Genomic DNA, 17,749 nt, shown 5'->3' with positions numbered 1-17,749 from the left:
GTTCGACCGACCGTCTTCTCCATGGCCACGCTACTTTGTGTTCAGAAGTGACCGCTTTATTTCCGCTCCTCTTTAAACATCGCCCACTGTCAGAGAGCGAATTTGCATGTTCGTGTCTAAACAGGCTAAAAGTATGTGGATAATTTTAGTGAGGAACGTTTGCATCGTTATGAATGGGCCATAAAGGTGCCGTCACAAAAAAAGTTCCCCACAAATATTCTGTGACAGTCGGGGCTTGACATGAACTTGCTCTCCAGCCACTGTGGCTAGTGGTTTTCCAAATTTACTAGCCTCTCTGCATTTTCACCGGCCACAATTTTGTTGTTGTTAAATTGTTACATGACATAATACTGCATACAAATATGTATTTAAATTGATCTCCAAGTAATTTTTGGATGCATCATCTTTCGTACCAAATTCTTATATTTTATTAATAATTTCACTGTAAGGAGTTATATGATATTGCTAAATGAACATTATTTTGAGGATTTGGTGTAATGCAATATGTTTATGTGGTTTAAAGTGCAAAAAATAACATACTGCACATACTGTATATTATTGTTGCTCCTCTAAGTTCCGCCGTTGATTTTTTACAAAGCTCATCATTCTAAAAAAGCTAGATCTGATATCCGCTGCTTTTTGAAATCTAGTTTCTCCTCGTTTTAAATCTAGTTCTAGGAACCACCGGCAGTTCATTAAAAGAGGATCTAAGACATCTCCCTGTTTCGTACGCTTTCAAAAGTTCAGTTAAATACGAAGGTGCCAAGCCGTTTAGAGCTTTGTATGTCAACAACATTATTTTGAAATCAATCCTTTAAACAGGTAACCGATGTAAAGAAGCTAAAACCGGTTTAATATGATGGTATACATTTATTTGTGTCCGTAGTCTAGCTGCAGCATTCTGCACTAATTGTAACCGCAATAAAGTGTGATGGTTCAGAGAAGAAAACAAGGCAGTGCAATAATCAAGACGGGAAGAAATAAAAACATGAATAAGCTTCCCTGTATCATTTAAAACCTTAAAAGCTTAAAAAAAGAAATATTTATTAACTGATTAAAAATAAGATTGAACCAACTTCTTTACATGGAATTCAAGGGTTCAAAATTAATACCCAAATTTCATACCACCTGCTTATTATTAGAGAAAAACTGCAAAAGGTTTAAAGCCATCCATTTTTTTTTTTAATCTATTATAAGGAAACGTTATGCTCCTTACTGACACCAAAACAATAAAACACATTACAATGAGCAATTTGTTGCATCCAGTGGACATTATTACGGTGTATCATGACTTTAACTGTCTTTTTTACAATTTGCATCACACCTCGTAAACACGTGCATTAGTTGATCGGAGAAACGACAAACAACAAGCAATACCTTCAATGCCCAAAACTCGTGTTTGAGTAGCAAGTAGCAGATTCTTTTTCACAAGAAAATGTAACATAACTTAAAGGTTGTTAGTCAGAAGACGTAGAAAAGTGTGGCTGTGTTTAAACCATATTAGAGGGGTGTGGACAAGTCATAACTTTTATAAAGAATATCTTTTAAGTTTTGAAATTCTAAACTCTTTTCTATGGTTCTCATCTATGCATTAACAGCTTGCAACTCTCCAGGAAGTATATTAACTATTAAACTATATCTCATGATTTTAAACCTTTATTTAATCTTAATGATCTCAAAGTTAAAAGAAGTACTAAAGTCTGATTTTGTGGTGGCTGCTTTAGAAGTAAATTAGTTTGACAGTAATCAGTGTTGAGTACTGCCTGCTTGAAATGTTTTAGAAAAATTAACAGTTAAAAAAAACAATAATCAAATGTAATAAAGTAATTAAAATAGTTTTAATACATGTTACATTATGAATAGGTTAACTTGTAATCTGTAATCTATTACAATTCCAAAGTTATTTTATGACACATTAAAGGTGCCATAGAATGGAAAACTATTTATTAAAAAATAAATAAATAAAAACCAATTCTGCACATGGAAATGGCATACCGTGAGCCGCACTGTGAAACAGCCAATCAGAGCAGACCTCAACATTATTATTCATGACTCTTCCAAATAAGGTACAAAGAGACCATTTATTTCATTCTAAAGACAAATCATAGGTTTGTAAATAGACATGAAAAACCATGTCTGAAAATTAATTACCCTTACTTAATATCAGAAAACAATTTAAAGTACTGTATCGTTCTATGGCAATAAGAATAAAAAAAGTGCAGTCAGTTCAAATTAAATTTTCTTTTGTATTGATCGAGCAGGGAAAGTAATGTGACCTGAGCTACTGTACAGCATGACATCTGAACTTTACATACAATGCTTCTAGAACCGACATGAGCCCTCACAGTATATAGAATTTTTTTGTATTTATTGTCCTTTCTCCCCTACAGAGACCCTCCCCAAGGAGAAGCAACAGTCCAGACAAATTCAAGCGGCCTACACCCCTCCTTCCCCCAACACGCAGGGTGGTGTCCACCCCCGCCTCCCCCCCCGCCCGCCCGCACCCCTCATCATCCCAGCAGCAGCAGCAGTGAGCCATCGCAGGGACTCGAAACAGAGCAATCCAAAGGCTTAACAATCCTCAATGTCTTCATCATCTCGCACTGAAACCATTCATCCGTGTCATGTTCGTAGTTCTGTGTTTGAAAGCGTCGATTGTGTTCATTCAGGATGGCGTGTGAGGTGCAGGCATTTCCAGCTCAATCAGCATCTCTTCAGCGTACAGCGCCGTTTTAGCAAGCACTTAATGATTTGGCGTCTGTGTGTGTCAAGCCGTCTACGTCCTTAGCAACCGTCGCTTGGTTGTATAGGGGAAAAAAAAACCTTGAGGAAATGCTGTGGTCATATATTTTTTCATAGTCGAGTATTTTTCCAGTGTTTAGACGCTTTAAAAGTGTCACCCGGAGTGAACCAGCAGGATATTACAGAAAGCCACAAGTGTGCTTCTGTTCTCCAAATGGAATCATGGTCAAAGCAGCTAATGGCCTTTAAAGGATTAAACTGCGGCCTATATATCACTTTTGAATTCTTTGTTAATAATAATAATAATAAGCGATTAAAAAAAATGACATCCTGCTTATGCAGCGATATGTATTTAGTTATTTCCTTGTAATCACATTTTTAAAACGAGACAGCAAATACGAATGAGCAAAAACTCATTAGTTATGAAAAGTGTAGAGGTCATATTTCAACCTAAAATTAGAAGAAATTTTTTTTTTTCGAATAATGGAAAGTGGGCCTTTGTAGGACCAATTTTTTATTATTATTATAATGCAATAAAAAATAACATTTGGAATGTGAAAATATATATATATACACACACACACACACACACACAGCTAAACTATTACAAATTTATTTATATAGATATATTTTGGCTTTAGAGCAATACACTTTTCTTGCAATGTGGCTTAATTTTAGTTATGAGCACTATTTCAGTTTTTGGAGTGAAGTGTAACACCCTAGTAAGTGACTTTATTCTGTAGATGACTTGGTGTTTTGATGCTGCAGATGCAATGCATTGTTGGCGTCCGCCAGACTTTAAACCTCCTGCTGGGTTTTAAAAGCTTTTTTTCAGCCAGACATTAAAAACATTAAATGGCGTACATTAGAAAAGACTAGTGTGTGTGTGTGTGTGTGTATGCATAAAGCGTTCATCTCGCTACTTATTACAGACTGCAGCTCTTCTCTGCTAAACAGTGTCTGGTACCACTGTGAATTTTGTTTGTTTAGGTTTTTTTTTCTTCAGGCTATACGGAGTGTAGATATATAAAAATGAGTTTGAACAATTGTGCAAGGAAGTGAGGTAAAGCGTGTGTAAATAGACTTTTGTATGCTTTGCAAACAAAAAAAATGGATAAAACGCGTACGGGGTTCCCTTTTGACAAGACTAGTCGTCCGCTAGTTTGTGTTCGTGAGTTCGTCCTTAGAGCTTTTTAGGAGTTACCAAATAAATCGCAGATTGAGATGCGGCTGAACAAGAGAACACAAGGAAGCGTTTCTTATTTACTCTGATCCCGTATCAGAGTAAACCGATGATTCATTTCCTGGTACTGACCGGCTGGATCGCAGTCAAGTGGGTTGCTATGGCTAGGTTAGCTATGGCTTTGTTAGATATCATCTCACAAAAACATCACAGAGTTTTGCTGCAGCATGACATCAGTGCTTTTCATATTTATTGCAGGGCGTGTCTATTTTCTTTTCATCTTTTATTCTCTATCGTGCGTTCTCTGAGAGCACCCTTCATTCGATTGAGCGGAATATGTGTCATTTTCTATTTGGTTTTGTTTTGCCTTTTTACCGTCGTCATTGTAAATACTCGCATTTTTGTTTGGAAAAAGAACACACATCATTATGCGGTTCTATTCGGACCAGTAGAGCTACATTTTGTCCTTTCCAGCTCCACCCAGCTTTTGTTTTTGAGACTGTTGACGAATGTTTGCTCAGTTTACTGCTATCATTAACAGATGGGACACCTTTGAGCCTTAACTCACTGCGGTTTTTGCGAAATGTAGCTGTCGTCTAGCTTTTCCCCACATCGGACTATTAAAGCCTTAATATGCAAATTGCGATCTATTTCAGACAGGTACAAGTTGTACGTTGCGTCGTTTGTGAAGCGAGAACATGCTACGTAATTATGTAACGGTTATTTTGGTTATTAAAAGTAAGATGATGCTTGTAACTGGAGATGTGGAATTGTTATAAAACCCATGACCATGCACTGTCTTTTTAAGTATTTCTTTGCTTTATGAAGCTAAAGCACTTTTTAAGTCACTCTGGATAAAAGCATCCGCTAAATGCCTTAAATATAAATGCTTTGACATGATTGAATTGCATTGCAAATGTGTTTGTCGGTTGTCAACGGATGATGTTACGTCAACTCCAATCTCTAATTTTTTTCCCATGTTGCAAAGTAAAGGTTTCAACATAATTCACATTTTCGAGACGTTGTGCATTCTTAAAGGTCTTTTAAGGTATTTTGTGGGAGTACTGGGAACCTTTTCTGACAGCTTTTGGTCTTTTTTTTTTTTTTTTTTTTTTTTTTCTTGTTCCCACGATCAACAAGCTTTATCTTCATAGTCCTGTTTAAACATGCAATATCACTGTCTGTCCCACTGGCAGATTCTCAAGGGCCTGCTTTTATTTCAAACAAGCATTTTAAAGTTTGTGCGTGTGTCCACAAAAGCAAAAAAAACATTACATGACCAGCATGAGAACACCGTTTACTCAAACTATATACTTTTCCATATAAAAAGTGCTGTTTGGGCCCTGAATTGGTATTTTCCTTCTTCAAGGCATTTTTTTTGTAACCATATAAAAGATACTTGTAATTATTGTCACTTAGGTTTAACGAGTTATTTGTTCTCATACTTGTGATTTTTTTTCTCAGTATTGCAATAACAGAATTAGATATAAACTTGTGATTCTGATATAAACTCAATTTTCTCAGAGTTTATATCTTTCAATTAAGCCTTTTTTTCTTTTTTTGCTTAACTTTTTTTCCACACAAAATAAAGCTAAAAAAGTATTTTTTTAAGGTAAGTTTGCAAGCAGTTGATTTTTTTTGTACAAATAACAGAAATTAATGATTAACTAATTGTATTTAAACATAGCTAAAATACATTAATTGCAACCACTTCCCTTAAAATAAATTTAGTAAATTCAATTAATTTTTTTCAGTGCACAAACATTTACCGAAATATCTTTTCATTCCATGGAATATTTTTTTTTTTTTTTACATGTTTGAAACAAGACAATGCTAAATCATTCTATGGCAGACTAATCATTTTTGTTCAATATTCAACATGCGTAAAAGCACAGCATGAACATTCTACAAATTATCTTTTTTTTATGTTCCACGGAAGAAAGAAAGTCTTAAGTGTTTGAAATAACAGTAGTTAATGGTGAATGGTTTAAATGTTATTATTTTTATTATTTTGTGCAGTAGCAAACATTCTAAATTCACTTAAAAGAATAAATTGGTCCCTTTAAGATGTGAAAGCGAGCGGATGATCCCGGTAACACGTGTCAGAGCTGTATTGTCATCATCAACCGGTTTGGACTGGAACTGCAACTCAGTCACGGGCAAAGAGAGATGCACGTGGCATCTGTTTACAGTGTAATTTACAGTAAAGAATAAATTTAAACAGAAGCAGTCAAATTAATCGAATGCCATAAACGCGGTTTTGTCCGCGTCGCCGAAAACTACCCAGCACGAAAAAAAAGACCCATCCGCCGCGCAAAGAGGATGGTACCTTTACATGCATATTAATGGACTTTACGTTTTCAGCAGTCTTCGAAAAGTCTTTTAAGCGTGGACGGGAAATGATCGATGCTGGGGTGACACTGCAGGCAGGTTTCGTCCGTTGTCATGAGAAAGGAAGTTAGAGGAGCATCGAAATGTGAAGCTGGACCAGCGAGAACAGCTTCAAACCGGTTTAAACGCCTGGCAACAAAAGCCGGAGCTCGTGCAGAACACATCGCACAATGATGAAGGACAGACCGGGATGTTTCAGCTCAACACAATCATCCGTATAGATCACAGTGGGCATTTCACATTATGACACGATGACAAGACATTTCAAATCATAACGCAGGATTGTCCAAAGAGCCAGTTCGACATCCTGAACTGAATTTACCACGGAAATCATCACCATTTCCCGGTCGGTGAGGTAAGAGTCAAGATTTCGTTCATCTCAATGAGATTTTCTCTCTTTTTTTTGCAATAGAATATTCCGTAGCGTGCTGGATATTTTTGTTTACACGCGTCTTTAAACGAAACGCGTCTTTATTTTCCCTTAATTTTCTATTCTATTTTTTTTTTATTAACAATCACAGCGAAAGTTCAAACTGTAAAACTCTAAAGGAAAAAATAAACTATATGTGTAGAACATAAAGCTGTAAAAAGTATTTGAGCGGGGCTCAAGAGCGCGCACGTTTGCAGTTGTGCGCTCCCCGCGCTCTTACGTCCGTGCGCGCCTCCCCGAACAGCCGCGCGCGCGTTCTTCACATCCCGCTGTAGGTGTTGTTGTGTAGAAATGCGTCCGCTTTCTTCAAAGAACGCAGAGCGCATTCTTGCAGAAAAAAAATGTTAAGCAGTTGTTTTCCTTACAACTGAATGGAGACCGAAAGGAGGACACGAAAAGCGTTATAAAACAGTCAATTGTGTAACGTGTATGTAAATAAATTAAATGGTAGTAGAATTACATTTTTATGCGGAACTGTTTCTTTAAATTGTTTTTTTTTTTTTTTTTTTTTTTTACCACAGGTACCCGGTGTAAACATGAGCGCCCTGAACACGAAGCAGGCGCCGGACGGAGGATGGGGTTGGGCCATTGTAGTTGCCTCTTTCATGGGTCAGCTTCTGGCCTACGGTTCGCCTCAGTCCGTGGGGGTGCTTTACCCTGAATGGTTAAACACCTTCCATGACAGCAAAGGCATGACAGCGTGGGTCGGTTCTCTGGTGTCTGGGGTCGGTCTCATCGCTAGTGAGTTTTCAACTGGTGCATTATGTCTAACAAATATACTCTATCTACATAAACGCACGCTTTCCATTGTGTTTCCTCGCGTACGGTATATATACCTTTGTAAACATTTAGCAAAAGCACACTTAACCGCAATGAACGTAATGCTTTCCAGCTCCGTAAGACTGTAGTTAAACTTCGAACTACACAAAAAAAAGGTTTAGAAAGTTCTCACTTAAAATTGCTCGAAGGTTTCACAATTAAATATGTTGAATTATTAAATTAGAAAGTCTAAACTGCACTACCGCAATGTCTTTAGTAAAAGATAATGAGTTTCTCCTCCTTTTTGTTTATAGACTTGACCTTGTTTTTCATTATGAAACTTGTTTACCATTATAAAATGAAGAGCAGCGTGTCAAATCAATAGGGGTGCAATTGTGGCTAATGATTTTCTGTTTGTGTCAGTGGGCCATTTGATGCCATGTTCTGTGCTTTCGTAAGCCGATTCAAATCTGTGCTCGGTCATCTGCGTTAGTTCTATGTCTTGGCTATCGTTTTAAGCAGCAAAAGGTTTTCAAATTTTTGATTCTCTTTAACAAGATGATTTATCTGTCCTCTCGCACAGGTCCCATCTGCAGTGCCTGCGTCGTGAACTTTGGGGCCAGACCTGTGACCATCTTCAGTGGGGTCATGGTCTCTGGAGGACTTATGCTTAGCGCTTTTGCACCCAATGTTCAGTTTCTCATCTTTTCCTATGGGATTGTTGTTGGTGAGAATCTCACTTTTCGTCTTTGAAAGATTACCTCATTGTGACTTCTTTGTGTAAATGGTGATTGATTGATCTTGGGTTTTTCAGCCGATGGACAGTATAATGACAAATTATACAGAAAAGTGATTAGAAATTGACTGATACTGTTTTTTTAACTCATATAATGGCAATTATTTGTATGTTTATATAACATACGCATAATTGATTTTTATTTGATGTTTTATGTTTTCGGTAAAATCTTCATGTCACAACAACGAAACTTAGCATGTTTTTAATAACAACAAAAGCAGCAGTATCAATGATAATAACAAGGCAAAATAAATGGACTCATCCTATTAAGTATTTATGTAGCATATTACAAAACTGAGTAACAAAAAATAAAAGCCGATGTCTGAAAACCTAGCTTAACAATTTTGTTTAAAATACATTAAAACATTAATATTGCTGCAAATGTATCAGCATATTAAATTTATAACATAACTATACGTTTATTTCTTAACTTAATCTGTATTTTAGCAGGGTATTTAGAATTTAAGTATGATCTTGTGCTTAAGCTGCCTCCTAAATCAGTTTACCTTCATTATATTTGCGTCTATGATTCTAATAAATATTTTATGAGCAGGTGAACCCTTTTGCAGACTTCTCTTTAACTTCATACTTTTATTGTACAGGACTAGGCTGTGGACTTGTTTATGCTGCTACTGTAACCATTACATGCCAGTATTTTGACAAGAGACGTGGTCTTGCTCTTGGCATCGTTACAACAGGTAAACATATGATTGGTCAAAATAATAAACGTATAAACAGCATGTCTGGGCATGATGGGCTTAATTTATTATACTTTTAGTTTTATATGGAAAAGAAAAACAGGCAACACATGGAGCATATGTGAACTCCAATACTGTTTAAAAGCAAGAAACATTTTTTTAAGTTTAAGTTTTCACAACTAATTTAAAATGCAGATCCAAAAGGATATAAATATATAGTTATTTATTCATTTAAATGGATGCCATATTTAAGCCCATGTTAGGGCTTCATGATTCAAGAAAATAGAAAAAATTGTGGATTGTAATGTGCTTAAAAATGTAAATGTAAATAAAAAACAAATAAATTACACACATATATAACACACTTTTTTAACAAATTTGCTTTTGATGCTGTTTTATTTGGCCAAAATATTTGAATATATATCAACATTGCTATAATATAGTAATAATAATTATAATTATTTTATTATTATAAAAATATATATAAATATATTTTATAATATATATAAAAAATTACTAGATAAAAACTAAATAAATTATTTAAAAAAAAAAATATATATATATATATATATATATATATATATATATATATATATATATATATCCTTTATGTTGTTTTCACATTAATGTTTGAATGTAAAATTATTGCAATATATATAGTATATTTATATATATTACATTTCAACTGTAAAATTTCGGTGCTAATTCTATTTAATCATAGTAAGTGTATATTTATATAATATTAATTTCCCCTTCCCAGACGTTAAACCATCAAACCTTTTTTTGCTTGCAGGGCTCTTTTTTTGCTCTATTGACTCTTTTTATTAAAAGTATGACAAAATGGTTGGAAGTTGGAGCATATAATGCTCCGAAATACATGACCCAAACTCTTGAATACATGCAGAGATGGAGTTTGTGTGGAATAACATTTACGGCAAACCGAGCTGCTCTGAGATGCTAAAAACACTGGCAGATATTCAGTTCATTTGCTCCCTTTGTGATTTAGCAATCACACTAGCCCATAGAACAGTTACTAACTAATTACTAATTAACTCTAACTACTAACACTGGTATTCCATAAACCTAAAACAATTCAATCCCATCACTGGTAAAACTTAATCGTCTGATTTCTTTCAGGTACGAGTATTGGAGGTTTCCTCTACGCTACTGTCCAGAACGAGTTCATTGCACTGTTTGGACTCGACGGTTGTCTTCTGCTCATCGGCTGCTTTGCACTGAACATCATCGCCTGTGCCGGACTCATGAGACCGCTGCACCTGCCGGCCTACTACCTGAAACAGAGAGCAGCGCTGGCTGAGAAGGCAGAGGAGAAGGTTCTGGAAATGACCCCCGTCGTGGAAGACCCAATCAAAAAGAATCAGTCCGTCAACGTACTAATCACAGGGGAGACGAAAGAGCCTCCACCGTACGAGAAGAGCCTCGTGAGCTACGCGGCGTTGGTGCGCCTCGTGAAGAAGAAGCAGAAGGAGTACTCTGAATACTTGCACTCGACGGCAGAGCTGCTTCAGAACGGGGTCTTCCTGGCCACCTGCGTGTCTTTGTTCGCCTATTGCTTGGGAGCGTACACTCCACTTCTCTTCCTGGAGGATTTGGCCCAGACCGAGGGTTTGATCAGTGGCATCAGCACCATCCCGTTGGTCTCCATCATGTCCATTGCTGCTGGCGTGGGAAAGCTGCTGCTGGGCGTCACGATGGATATCCGCTGGATGAACAGCATCTTTCTGTACACCTTCACTCTGCTGGGAACAGGGGTGGCTCTTCTCATAATCCCCGTCACCAAGAACTACGCTGGGCTGCAGGTCATCTCAGCGCTGCTGGGGTTTTTTTCTGGAAACTGGTCCGTCATACCCTACTTGACCACTAAGGTTGTGGGAATGGATCGTCTGACTGAAGCATACGGGATCTTGATGTTCTTTGGTGGATTTAGTATAATGCTCGGACCTCCAGTCGCAGGTAATTTCTCGACCTGTTGCTGAGGTTGGGCCTCCGAAGCAATGCGGGTCTTTAAAATTCACTTAGAGGTTGGCCAAATTTTTTAATGAATCAATTCATTAGAATTTATACTTTGAGATTTATACTTTTTAGCATTTAATGTGTTTTCCCCGGTGTTATTATAGTTAATTAAAAATAAATTCATTAAAAAAATGTTATTCGAAATAAAATAAATGTTACGCTTTCTCATTTTCGTAGTTTAACATACTAAAATAAGTCAACTAATTCTACTAAATATAATAAAAACTATGCAGATGTATATTTTTAAGTAATTATTTCCAAAACTCTAATTTGAATTAAAGTAAAAAAAAAAAAAATATAATATCTAATTCAAAATCTTAACTAAAACTACAATAGTATTTAAATGATAGAAAAATAACACTAATTCTTCCATTACGCTCCATAAAACAAATCAAAAGTTAATTATATAATAATTATGTAATTATATAAAAGTTTATCATCCTGTCCTCTTGAATGTGTGTCAGAAATATTGGAGTTAAATGTAAAAGTTTGTTGGAAATTGTAAAATGTTTTTATACTTTATAGATTTTAAAGCTAGTTGTCAAATCAGTCTTTTGTCACTGATTATTAAAAACTATACTCACAGCAATTAACATTCTGCTTCTACAAATTCTAAATATGATGCAGCATGACTTCGATTACAAATAAAATGGCATCCTCAATTCATTCTGAACGTGTAGACAGGATACAGTGACGTACAGCACAGTACATTTGTTTTGTTGTGTCTCCAGGCTGGATTTATGACTGGATGCACTCGTACGACCTGGCGTTCTACTTCAGCGGGAGTTTCGTGCTGCTGGGAGGAGCTGGCCTTTTCCTCGCCGCCGTGTGCTGTAAGAACAACAACCCACAGGAAACCAACACGCCAGACGCAGAATGCATTACCGACTATGACAAAGTGGCAACTGTTGCCTGAAGCACGACTACAAGATTAACTGCTGCTCAGCAGAAAACTTCCCACACTCTGTAATTAAAAAATAGCTGAAGCGTACCTTACACTGAACATGTCAGACCAGTGTTTTCACTCAGCACGTTACACTGAAGAATTAAGGAATAAAGGACCGTCCTTTAGCTTGCTATCGGTGGCCTTGTTTTAGGAGGCTCCGGTTCCGCATACACAATTCCTAGCGTTCCTTTTAGATTTGTTTACTACACGGACGGTACCGAGACGTACGGAGATGGTGGAGTCCTCAGTGCCATGTGTCATCAGTCTTAGAGAAACTTTTTTCGAAAAAAATCTCACGTTTTATGAGATGGCTGTATTTATTTTACTTTTTTTTTTTTTTGTAGAAGACACTACACCGCAAATAAATGTCATTTTTGTAATGGTTTGGGAATCTGAGAACCATTCTGCAGTATTTGGACGGGTGATAATGTCTTGTGTTGTACCAAAGTTTCGGTTGTTGTTGGTTTATTTATTGTATTTGATTTGTCTGTGAAAGCTGTTGGTGAGGTTCAAGCAGACAGCACTAGACTAATTGTGCTTTCATGTTCATGCCTTGTTTTCTATGCCTTGTTATGAAAAATGTTGGATTTTCTTAGTGATACAGACTGTAGTCTGTAGCTGATTTAAAACCACATGCTATAAAGCAATATGTATCTTTGAAATTGCTGTCAGGTTATTTTTTATAGCATCTTTTCATTTCTTTGTGTACTTTTTGAAATACCGGCTTATATTGAGTGTTTTACACGTTTTGCTGTAGATTGTGTATGTTTGTATTTGTACCGCTTTCCGTTTGTTTCACTTTTTAAAACCTTTGCAAGACATTATTACTTGAAATACGTTTTTATTATATTAATATTCAAAAGTGAAAAGTGGAATGGGACACTTTAAAACGCAAGTCTGCACTTGTTCCATCACAGGAAAGTTTTTGGTTTAATCCTACTTTTTTTGTCTCTTTTATTTGCATTTGTATGTTTTTTTATTTATTATTAAAATTTCACTGGCATAATGTTTATTTGTTACTTATTTCGTTACTTACGAAAAACACTAGTTACGGTCTGATAATGTACAAAGCGAACAAAGCCAGACTTTTACACTGGGTTTCATTAGACTGCCATGATGTGAGGTGGCCTTGTGGTCTCCATGGATACAGTAACCATAGTGAGTGCAATCAGAGGTCTATTTATGCAGTCACCAGCGTTTGTTTACCTGCAGGTTTCGATAAAGGTCGTACAGAAACACAATATGTATGTATTACTGTGATAGCTATTACTAGCAATAATCTCACTTTACTAGTTCCCAAAATGTTTCCAAATGAAAAATGTTTGTTTCTCACTACTAACCCATTTAGTCACAAAAGCAAATGGGGACTGTTAGATTCAACTCTTCCACAGCTTACAATAAAGACGATGCATTTAGAGCTACGCACATAGAGCTGAGATAATCGCGTAAATGTATGATGCAGTATTATATTTGCATATTAATACAATAATATAAGAACAAGTGTTCAGTACAATATTGGTATGTTATTTTATTGTGCGCAGAAGGCACAGTTCAACAGTTGATTCTCCTGAAATATTATTTCCTTATAGAATAGTGAAATTAATAGGAGGTATAAAATTAGTGTTTAATACAAACGGTAAGATTTCAAAACCTAGTGTACAATTATGGCAAAATTACAAAGAACATAAAACCCTATTTAGAACATGTTGCTAATAAGTATAAATTAGGCCCTGTGTTTTAGGTAATCAGAGCAAAAGTGTGATTATGGCAGTGTATATAAAATCAGTATTTTGTAAAAACAAAATACTTTCACTTGAAGTAATTAACACGAAATGTTCTGAATGTATTATTATTTTTGGTATTTAGTATTACTACATGTTATTATTATTATTATTAATAGTGTTACTAACATAACTAACATTCTTCATAAGACTGGTTGGACTAGGAATTGCTTGTGGATTGTTGCAATGTTTATCAGTTGTTTTTACTACTGTTTTGATAAAGAAACATCTCAAGATAGCCTGAGAGCGAGTTCATTTTCAGCTAATTTTAATCTCAAATTATTTTTCTAACCCCATTTTCAAGGTACTTTTAAAAAAATTTGTATACATTTTCATACAGTGTTCAGAAAATTGCTTATTAGCTACGGAGCAGCGTATGAGGAACAGTAGGTAGGGCTGCTTTTCTGACAGTCAGAAGCAATATAAGAGCTGACTAAGGAATAATCCATCTGCACCTTGGCAAAACTGAAAGAGAAGGAAGACTAAAGGCAGCCAAAAATTTCATCCATAAAACCCTTCCTCTGCAAATAAAAGATTGCATAGGCTACTCTAAAGAATGCTGAGTTGTTTCAACCCATCTCTGGCTCAAATATCGTCTAACCCAGATGATAAATGTAATTTTTATACAAAATTTTCATTTTAACCCAAAGTTGGGTTAAAAACCACCCAGCAAATTCTGTATTTATTTAAAACCAAAGCACAGTATTCTGACATGAAACAGTTAAAACACATATTACCTGCAGTCACCAGAGGGCACCGTGAACCATGAAGACAGTCTTGCTGTAAGCAGCTAAAAGAGATTTCAGCATTCACATATACAACATGTGCTGAATATAAAAATACTTTACGCAATATTTATGTCATGCATAATAAATGTCATTTAATAGACAAGATAGAGCACCATTCCAATCATATTTATTGTTCCTCATCAGGTTCCTCATCAGGAACTCATCAAATTCATCTTTGCAACACGGACTCTAAAAACACTTGGGAGTGAAAGCAAAAAAAAAAACAAACATAAGCATAAGTCTGAAACAAAACATAAACAGAGTGGCGAGAGTGGGTCATGTTTCAGACCATGTGCTTTTCCCTGCCCGCATTACATTATGAGTGGGGATTCATATGGTTTGTGCGTGGCCTGCTTGGGAGCGGAGCTTGCTGAGGCTGCTCTTGTGGGAGCTGACTGTCATCATTGTGAGCGGCTCCTTCTGTGTACGTTCTGCTCTTGGAAGGCTCACTTTGCGGAGGGAGCCTTTATTAACGTTCCTCTCAAGGGCGGCCCTTTGGTGGAAAAAAATGGAGACGGGTGAGTCCCTCTCTCCATCTTCACCCACCAGATCCTCTAGTTCGCTGGGCAGGGAAGCAAGTTCTGTCTCTTTTCCTCAGGGTTCGGGAACAAGGATATCAAAGTTGAAGATATCACTTAGTTATGAGCTTAGGAGGACTGCTAATTTAGCTCTCCACAGGAGAGGCATTTGTGTTTGACCTTGTCTGATGTGAAAGCAAAAGGTCTGCCTCATGAATGCTTCGCTAGGGCCTTCTGGCCTGTCAATTGACACCGTCAATTCAATCTGGTAGCAGAAGTCCCATAAACAAGTGGCAGCGCTCTAGCAGTTACTCCCTCACCATTCTCTAACTCAAGGGCTTAGCCCCAGCTGTGTACTAGCTCCTCATACAGAGAGGTGCAAGAAATGAAACTTTGAAGACGAGATCCGACCTGAGGGTCATGGTCCACCCTAAGAAGCCCCCAAGGAAGCAGTCCTGACAACTATCCATCAGGACTGCTGAGGTAGAGTAGGTAGCACCATATTACACAGTGTCTGTCTTGCATCAGCGCTCTCAGGGGATTGTCTCACTAACTATGCCAGAGCTACAGGGCGCAGCGATCCCCAAAGTAGCTCCAAAGCTCTCAGTTGGTGGGACCTAAGCATGCTCTGGTCATGGAACAGTAAGTAGATACTCTCTTGAGAAAGGAGGCCATTGAGGTGGTGCCTCCTTATGACAGAGAATTCGGGTTCTTCATAGTTCCTGAAAAAGAATGGGGGGTTGCATCTGATTTTAGATCTGCGTCAGTTGAACCACTCAGTCATACGACTGGAGTTCAAGATGCTTAAACTCAAACAGATCATGTCACAGATCAGGTCTGAGGATTGGTTTGTCATGATCAATCTAAAAAAGGCATACTTCCATATATCCATCCTTCCAACTCACAAGAAATTTCTCAGGTTTGCTTTCAGGGGTGAAGTGTAACAAAATCAAGTTCTTCAGCTTAGCACTCCCACCCTGTACTGTTTACAATATGTGTACATGCTACCCTGGCACAGTTGCGAATTCAGGGCATACGCATTCTCAATTACATTGACTATTGGTTGATTTTTGATGCTGGTTCAACATTCATATGAAACCATTGGTGTTGAGGCTGAATGCCGAGAAAAGTGTACTTTCTCTTTGACAGAGGACCACTTATCTAGGCATGTTGTGGGGTTCGAGCACAATGCAGGCATGTCTGTCCCCTGCTTGGATCGAATCAATCCACACCGGAGTCACGAGAGTCAAAGAATGCCGGTCACTCACTGTAAAACAGATCTAAAAACTATTGGGCAGCTGATGGGCTTTTGCCTGTAAGCTTCTCCCTCATTGCTCTTTTCCCAGGAGTTCTAGAAATAATACGCCACTGTTAGTAGCCCCGTTCTGTCCGGGCGTAGTATGGTTCTCGAATATCCCTCCTAGACGGCTCTCCATCAGTCAGGAGGATCTCCTCTCAAAGGCAGGGAGCATAATTTTTCACCCCATCCCCTATGGAAGCCACATCCTCCAATCTAGAGCTGCCTTTACAGTACCCTGTGATTTCTTTCACTGCACTTACAGAGAAAAACACAACTCACAAGATACAGTATGTATTTAAATACTGTGTAATTGATGACAAGAATTTTTGTAGCTATACATGGCTACCTGAATTTTCATGAGTCAAATCAGTATTAGAATGAAGTCTTTGAGACTGTAAGAACAGGCTTAAGGACTAAAAGTATTGAACCGAATTTAGCTGCAGTGCACATGGCCAATAAGTGTTCTAAAATCAGCTCAAAGTATCATACATATCTGAGCCAACTAGAATCAAAGCCTTATCCTAGAAAATCTGCCAACTCCAACTTCCCAAAATCTGCAGAATGGATCTCTTTTGGCAGCTAACATCCACTCATCCAGATGACAAAATTTTGCAAATCGATTCAAAAATAAGGTTGTGTTGTATATTTTAGCCTTCACAGAACTTTCCTGGAATCATAGTTGCTAGTTAACTTATATTAAGGCCAATTAATCACATAATGTAAATTATAATAATGGAATTATAATAAATGTAACAGATTGTATATCCTAATACATCTTAGTCTAAAAAAAATGTTTACTTTACAGTAAATTAATTTAAGAACTCTTTATGGCTTTTGGGCATTGACAAAATATCCATTAGCTGCAGTCAGTCTTTAATACATACAATGTAACCAGATTTATATTAATGGTCTTGTAATAATATATAAAATGAAACAATTTCTGTTCAGTAGAACAGTACTGTGGAATCCCAGCTGACTTTTAATTACGTGAAAGCCCATGGTATGCTCTCCTGTACTGAACATTACATTTTTCATGGGGGTATTATATATCCATGGGTGTTAGTACACTGCTTTTTCCTAGAAGGAACATAAATATTTTAAACTGTTTGCAAAAAAATATTTTGCACATATCTACTATAATATTTACTCCAAAATATTCTCTCTTCACATTCAATTAGAAATTACGTTAATCATGGAAATGTTACCATTTTTTCAAAGCAATAGCCATATTTGAGAAAAACTGCTTTACTGCATTTTAAGTCATAAGAATTGTCAAATATTAAAAGCTTCGCTACTGTCATATGATCTTGTTCTCTTTAAACATTAAAACTGATGCTGCACAATAGAATCTGCTCTCTGCTTCTGTGAACAGAAATCTCAGCT

At 36.8% G+C, this 17,749-nt stretch overlaps 2 protein-coding genes across 3 annotated transcripts in view; both read left to right on the top strand.

Annotated features, from left to right (window-relative positions):
• ccdc6b (coiled-coil domain containing 6b) overlaps positions 1-4,936 on the top strand; it is a 15,115-nt gene extending 10,179 nt beyond the window's left edge. The window contains 3 exon segments of the mRNA XM_043254305.1: positions 2,391-2,439; positions 2,442-2,468; positions 2,471-4,936. Of these exon segments, the coding sequence (XP_043110240.1) occupies positions 2,391-2,439; positions 2,442-2,468; positions 2,471-2,607 (213 nt within the window). The 3' untranslated portion in view covers positions 2,608-4,936.
• A 1,063-nt stretch (positions 4,937-5,999) lies between these two features.
• slc16a9b (solute carrier family 16 member 9b) lies at positions 6,000-12,985 on the top strand. 2 transcript variants are annotated; one of them, XM_043254429.1, is made up of 6 exons: positions 6,000-6,671; positions 7,268-7,487; positions 8,089-8,232; positions 8,904-8,999; positions 10,137-10,973; positions 11,765-12,985. In XM_043254429.1, exons 2-6 carry the CDS (start codon positions 7,283-7,285, stop codon positions 11,947-11,949), a joined length of 1,467 nt encoding a protein of 488 aa, XP_043110364.1. In that variant the 5' UTR covers positions 6,000-6,671; positions 7,268-7,282; the 3' UTR covers positions 11,950-12,985. The 2 variants fall into 2 exon arrangements, with proteins under 2 accessions (XP_043110364.1, XP_043110365.1); XM_043254430.1 differs by lacking the exon at positions 6,000-6,671 and adding an exon at positions 6,734-7,173.
• The last annotated feature ends 4,764 nt before the right edge of the window (positions 12,986-17,749 follow it).

This window comes from Puntigrus tetrazona, chromosome 12, assembly GCF_018831695.1.
Source record: "Puntigrus tetrazona isolate hp1 chromosome 12, ASM1883169v1, whole genome shotgun sequence".
NCBI classification, from domain to species: Eukaryota; Metazoa; Chordata; class Actinopteri; order Cypriniformes; family Cyprinidae; genus Puntigrus; species Puntigrus tetrazona.
This window is presented reverse-complemented; position numbering and strand designations above follow the sequence as displayed.

What these genes read in the sequence shown, in the direction of transcription:
- slc16a9b (XM_043254429.1), top strand. Translation starts at nt 7,283, where the DNA reads ATGAGCGCCCTGAACACGAAGCAGGCGCCGGACGGAGGATGGGGTTGG. An exon ending in TTCCTATGGGATTGTTGTTG is followed by an intron (nt 8,233 to 8,903) that starts GTGAGAATCTCA and finishes TTTATTGTACAG; the next exon opens with GACTAGGCTGTGGACTTGTT. An exon ending in GCTCGGACCTCCAGTCGCAG is followed by an intron (nt 10,974 to 11,764) that starts GTAATTTCTCGA and finishes TTGTGTCTCCAG; the next exon opens with GCTGGATTTATGACTGGATG.